At 41.3% G+C, this 6,751-nt stretch overlaps 1 protein-coding gene across 1 annotated transcript in view; it reads right to left on the reverse strand.

The window, feature by feature from the left end:
- Nucleotides 1-6,329, reverse strand: part of ITGA2B (integrin subunit alpha 2b) — a 65,160-nt gene extending 58,831 nt beyond the window's left edge. The window contains exons 1-4 of the mRNA XM_073683194.1: nucleotides 6,271-6,329; nucleotides 5,933-6,091; nucleotides 5,520-5,650; nucleotides 2,514-2,608 (exon numbers count right to left, since the gene is read on the reverse strand). Of these exons, the coding sequence (XP_073539295.1) occupies nucleotides 2,514-2,608; nucleotides 5,520-5,650; nucleotides 5,933-6,072 (366 nt within the window). The 5' untranslated portion in view covers nucleotides 6,073-6,091; nucleotides 6,271-6,329. The remainder of the gene's footprint in view (nucleotides 1-2,513; nucleotides 2,609-5,519; nucleotides 5,651-5,932; nucleotides 6,092-6,270) is intronic.
- Between the last annotated feature and the right edge of the window lie 422 nt (nucleotides 6,330-6,751).

The following is a 6,751-nucleotide window of genomic DNA, read 5'->3' on the forward strand; positions in this document are numbered from 1 at the left end:
ACAGGTAGCGGAAAAGGGGAATACCTACTACTACAGGGAGACACCGCAACAACACCCAACTGGTCCCTGTGCAGATTAGAAAGACCCTAACCGCACAACTCAAAAACACCACCTCGGACCTGGCTCCCTAAAAGGCCATCGAGGGGTTTCTCATACCTCCTGAGGAACCAGAGGGGATGCTGCAACACACTGCCAGTAAGAAGAGAGGAGAGTGTGCAGGAAGATACAAACCCAAGGTGAGAAAATTAAAACACGTTCACATAGGGTAGAGGGGGAAAGCTAATGAGAGCCAAAAGTAAATGGAACAAGTATAACCTCTCAGAAACCTAAAGAGGTGAAAGGAAAAGGAGCAGGGAAGGAAAAACAGACTCAATGCAGGAATTCAACCGGTGTTTACGATGCAAAGTAAATCTCTTAGCTGAAGGGCATGAGCTCCTAAACCCAAGTCTACCTAGAGGTATAGCCAGCAAGGAAGTGCAGTGAAGGGTGAACATATAAAACCCAACCCACACTCCTTGGACTCTGATTGCGAGGTTGCTCATGACACGCTTGGGTGATTCGCCTGCCTTCACTTTACGTCATCGTTGCTTGCACCAATCAACATCGGTTTCACTTTTACTGTGTAAGTGCCACTCAATGCTATTAACCACTTGTATGTTTAAAATGGGTTCCTTGTTGGTGTGATGCCACTCCCAGATGAAGGAACACTACCAAAACACCACCTCGAGGTAAACAGATGATATCTTATTGCTGCATGTTGGCATATACAGTAACTCAATATACTTAATTTTACCTATACTCCAATACTTACTGCTACATGTTGGCATTTACCTTAATAATATTATCTCTACAGTATATGAATGGTTATGTACTTCTATCGGCCTACTTAGGAGATTTATATTTGATCTTCATATACAGGTTGCATTATTTATATTTGATCATCCCTTTGTTGCGGAGTATTTTCCATGTACCTTATACTTTCCTCAATTTGTGTTGTGGTGCCATCCATTGGATAATTAAAATTTTGTCTGTGTTTATTAAGTTATTATTTTTCATACATTTGGTTCCATGTGCAATAATTCTTTCTGTAGGCCTATATTTTTCCAGTGCTAAACATCTATTATTTTCCATGGTTATATTTTGGTATAATTTTTCTCCTACACATTTTTTAATTTCTAGATTCCTTACTTCATGTATCTTAACTTAGTGCTTTAACTTGTTTCTATACTGTATTATTGTATAATGCATAATAAACGTGGTCATATTGATGACTAGTTGGGTATCCTTATTCAGTTATTCTTTCTGTGCCCGTGCATATACACTTGCTTTATCCTACTATTGTCCTGGTCTCTGCTGGTGCGGCCAATTCTTTTATTCCATGCAGTCTTCATTTTTGAAGATTTTATGAAGTAATAAAAGTATTTTTTGCATATCATTGTTGTGGATTATCACTTAGGATATCAATACCAGATCAGTGAGGGTATGACATTCATCACTGCCACGAACAACTGTTTTCAGCTACAGCCATATGTAAACAGTAAAAGATCTGGAACAACAAGGGTCCGTTCACTGTGTAGGGGCCATTCTGAGCTACTGTAGCTCATCTCCCATTGAAGTGAATGGGAGCTGAGCTGCAGTACCAGAGAATGGCCCCTACACAGTGAACAGAGCTGAGTTGAGTAGAGAGTTTTCATTTTGTCAAAGCTGAAGCTGAAGCAGTAATCAGAAGAGGGGGCTAGGTGTCGGACCCTGACCGATCTTATAATGATGACTTATTCTAAGGGCAGGTGCAGACAGCCGTGTATTCTCTCATCTGAGAGAATTGGGCCGATTATACTAAAGACAATCTGATAATAGTTTGATCAGAGTGTGATCCGATTCTCTCTGATGAGGACAAGATGGAGAAAAAAATGTCCATCTTCTCCATTGTTTCAGTGCGTGGAAATCGGACTGCACTCAGATGTCATCCGAGTGAAGTCCAATGGTTTCCACAGATTCATTGACTAGCCGAGTGCGAGCCGAATATTAGATCAAACTCGGGTATGCTGAGATTTTTTCCTCGGACAGAATCAGTCATGTGCACAGCCCCTTAGACTAACATTGGTCCGAGTGTGATCCAAAGTTTTGTCAGATCGCACTCGAACTGAAAATACAGTCATTTGCACCTGCCCAATGGATAAGTCATCAATATCTTAAATCTGGAAATCCCTTTTATGCGTATGTCTGTGTAGTTACTTCCACTAATTTCAAATTTCTTGCATGAAATTTCTTTTAAAAAGGTTGATATTCCAAGCGACAGCAGCAAAACAATTCAATTAATTCACATCTGCTACTAATGCTATAGACAGACTTTGTTGCGCTCTTTTGGACATCAGCCCAGCATCGAATATCCAGCATTTCTGGCTCAGTAAAAAAAAAAAACCTCTGATGTTTAAATAAGTTGAGCTGCATATCCTAAATTCCAGACCATTCTAGTCCCCAGGTAGTATCTACCATGTATCATGCACTCATACCAGAATGTTGTTGTTCCAGGTTCTCACTGTTGCTCCAAGCCATTGATTAGACTTAAAAACCTGTACTACTTCATTCCTGGTGTCATATATGTCACCTATGGGATAGATACAACAATGTAAGCTTAACAAGGCCCCGTACACAGCTTCCAAGTGTCAGGGAGCAGTACCAGGTCACCCATAGACTTATACAGACCCATGCATGCTGTACCTCTGTAAGAAGATGGAAGTGTTGCCCACATTTCCCCTGAAAGGCGTCTATTGTTGCAATGTATTTTATATGTGCCATGTTTAGTAATGTGTGTTATTAGTGATAGCTTGTATTCTGCCCAGCAGTAAGGATCTATTTGGGACAGTTAGGTTTAATAGTTGGGGCTAGCCTGGAGTAGGAGGGGATAAAGTGAAGGGACAAAGGGAGTTTCCTGTCAGGAAGTCAGATAGGGCCAGCGTGCAGTAGAGGCATACCTATGGTCTGATTAGCGAGCAGAGCTGCATGAAGTGGGTGTCCCTGAAGTCAGAGGAGAACAAGGCAATGGATATATCATGATCTAGAGTAATGACGAGGAAAAGAGATAGAAGTAGTGAGTGATTGTCCGAAGATGGAATCTAGGGCAGGAGGCCTAGCAGGAAGATCCTGAATTCGCTAGCCAAAGGGATAACGGGACTAATCGGAGCAGGGAACGTGAGACGAAGAGAGTGCCCAGTGTGGTAGTTCCAAGGTGTCCGTAAGCAGAGAAGCTTAAGTAATGGCCATAGTGGCATACGTAGCTCCCCTAAGGGGAAAAGGATGTGGAACTGTGGATTGAGAATGAGGACTCTCGCTTACTTAACTGTAGTGCTGTTATTGGGGACAAGGGAAGCTCCCAAAGCTCTGTGCTGGGTTGTGGTGAAGGCAGAAGAACTAACTGAGGCAGAACAATGTGAATTTAGGAAATAAAGTATGTGTATAAAAATGTTCCGTGTGTTAAAATGTCCTTGAAGATTTGCACCCGCAATCCACTGTACATACTCCTCCCCATGCTATGATTCAGTAAAAGACAGTTTATTTTTTAGCGGCAGTTTCCCTCATTGAAATCTATAACATCCGGTCCTGGCCAGCCTAATCCACCGGTACCTTTCGGCCTGCAAACACAACGCACCTCCCGTAGTTAAAGTCCACACACCCAGCCAGGACCTCCACTTTCAGGGTGTGAAACACGAGTACCTCGCCCATGGATACCACCCCCTGCCACGTTACAGCTCTCCAACCTTATATGAAGGCTTTTTTTTATAACAGATTTATACTGAAGTAGAAAGAAAAAAAATGTGGCATGCGACATATTATTGAGAAATTATTAAGGAGTGTACGTGACATATAGCCTCCTTTGCAAGACACTGCTGCTCACATGAAGTCTAAAGCTGGCCATTCACATGAGTTAACAGTCAATGCGAAGAAAGGAGAAAGCTGCTGCCATACACCTTTGACAGCAGCTTACCACCCCTCAAAAAGAAAAGATCATGGCTGGAAACTCCAAATGCCACATTCTTAGTTTCTTCTACATTATCTCTCAGGGAAAAATCAGGAGGCCCCCATAGATATCAGATGGTAAAGGCAGTCCCAACTGAAATCGGCAGGTTCGATCAACGTTCATCTAATGCATATGGGAACCTTTAGACAATACACATTTGTGTGTTCTACGACAGGCGGCTCTCTTTAAAGCACACCCATCAGCAGGATTGTGCTCAGTAAAATACATACCATGTCAGGTGGGCAACATTACACTGATTAAAATGATACCTTGGTTGATTAAATCCGTCCTGTGGTTCTTGTGTAATCTTTACTTTCAGCTTGGAGATAATGATATGCTTGTGCTCCAGGGCGGCCTGTGGGGTGGGCTCTATCTGGTGCTCTGCTTACATACTCATCTGTATGCTCTTATGACAGCTCACTGTGCCATCACTGACCTTCCTCCTATTTTTACATCTAGTAGTGCAGGGCTATGTAAAATAGGAGGCAGGTCAGTGAAGGCACAGTGAGCTGTCATAAGAGTCAACAGATAAATATGTAAGCAGAGCACCAGATAGAGCCCACCCTACAGGCCGCCCTGGAGCACGAGCATATCATTATCTCCAAACTGAAAGTAAAGATTACACAAGAACCACAGGACGGATTTCATCAACCAAGGTATCATTTTAATCAGTGTAATGTCGCCCACCTGACAGTGTATGTAGTTTACTGAGCACAATCCTGCTAACAGGTGGCTTTAAAGAATTTATCCTGTTATGTCTTCAGGAGTACACCACTTCTTTGCCCCACAGTTTTCTGCTTGATACTAATGATCTATCTCCTAAGTTCCAAGTACTCCACCTCACCCCCTCATCATATTTGGCCTGAAAAACGCCAGTTTTGATGAATTGAGGCTATGGATCTATCTGGGTGAGGTGGCAGAATGTAGTGCATACCTCAATGAATTAGGCTAGGCGGGAAGTGGCGTGCACCTCCATGTATATCTCGCCACAAATCTTACTCCAGTCGATGACTGGAGTAAGATTTGTGGCATAGGGGACATCACCATTAGTTATGAATTTGACACGCCCCCGTCCCAGCTCTACCCACTTTGTCACAGCTGGGCAATAATGGCGTGCAAATGCCAAAAGTATAAAAAAATTGCACAGCTTTGAATTGCACAAACATATTGCGACATCTCAAAGCTTTTTACGCCAGTTTTTACTGGCGTAAAAGCTTTGATGTATTCGGTCCTATATAATGGTTTAATTTGTGACATTAGAAAGCAATTAAATTATATTTATATTGTTTTTAAGCAAAACTGATGTCAAAAGAGCATTTCGAAAGTTCCTGGATCTCGCTGTAAAAATTGAGGCACCCACTTTGCCAACAATCACATGTTACTTATGTTACTGCTATCATCATGTAGCAGAGGGGCTTCTGGCAAAAAATAAACAGGACCCCTCACCTGCTTTTAATCTCGTCCCAAATTACTAGGCAGATTGGAATAATTTTTACTGCACCTGTTTGGTCAAATGGTATGATGGAGCAGTCATTGCTTCCTGACTGCCATGGACACAGGAAGACCCCTCCACCACTAGAGATGCCGGGCTGCGATGTGTTAGATTTTGGAGCGCCCACAACAATACTTAATCTGAGGAGGAAAATATTTTACCAAAAAGTTACATTTATAATTAACTTTTAGCAATGGAAACTTGAAGTAAAGGAGTGTAAATTCACCTACAAGCATTTTTGTACAACCGTACGAGTTCTCCAACTTACCAATCCTTCAACACAAGTTTATTTTTCCACATGTAATCAATAAACAGGGAATATTGGGAAACACACATTTCAGACTACAACACCAAAGATCCTTTTGGATTCCACCACAGAATACAGGTGTGACACCAAGCTCAGATTCATCAAGTTTACATACCCCTTGTTTCCAGGCTCATAAATATCAATTGAAAATCCAAAGTAGCTGCCTTTGGGTCCAGAGAAGGTCTTGGGATTCTGGGTCTCTAGGTTCAAAGCATTGGTATACTGAAAGAGCAGCGAAAGAAGGTACAGTAACATGGTGTCACCACATCAAGATCTGCAAAAAAGAAAAATAGGTTTTCTCCTCTTCTCTTTATAGTTGTACTCAACTTTCCAAAATACCATCCATTTATGAATGTCCCTGATGAGAAAGTTCCTCAGACCCGGCCTTCTAGTATTAATCTATAATATACATCCCAATATTACCTAATATCCATGGCTCTGTTCTATACCTACCTCCAGCTATATTGTCTCATCTATAAATGTGACTGCGACAAAGCTCACTCATATTCTACACATCTTATCTCCAAGCTATTATGCTTCACCACTACTTCCTCTGCCAGGAAAATCACCCCTCCCTTCCACGTCTAAATTTTCAAACATTTTAGTCATAGCAGCTTTTCCCTAGTACCGGACATTATTATTATTATTATTATTATTATTTATTTATAAATAATTGAGCAAGTTGGTTAATGACATTGAGCAAGTTGGTTAATGTTTAAATTTAGTGAAACAGAGTTGTTCTGAGCAAGTGTCATTGTTCTCAAAAAGGCCAATTTATGCTAAAATATTATGTAGGTCAAGTACGTCAAAACCACCATCTAGAAAGGTCTAGCCCAGGGTAGTCATTTTTGGAGGTAATATTCTGGAGAAATGGTTCTATCTAGCCATCCATATACCCACAGTTTTTTCAATTATAAATACAGTGGATATAAAA

This window comes from Phyllobates terribilis, unplaced genomic scaffold (assembly GCF_046119375.1).
Source record: "Phyllobates terribilis strain yellow unplaced genomic scaffold, ASM4611937v1 Scaffold_5__5_contigs__length_657084704, whole genome shotgun sequence".
NCBI lineage: Eukaryota > Metazoa > Chordata > Amphibia > Anura > Dendrobatidae > Phyllobates > Phyllobates terribilis.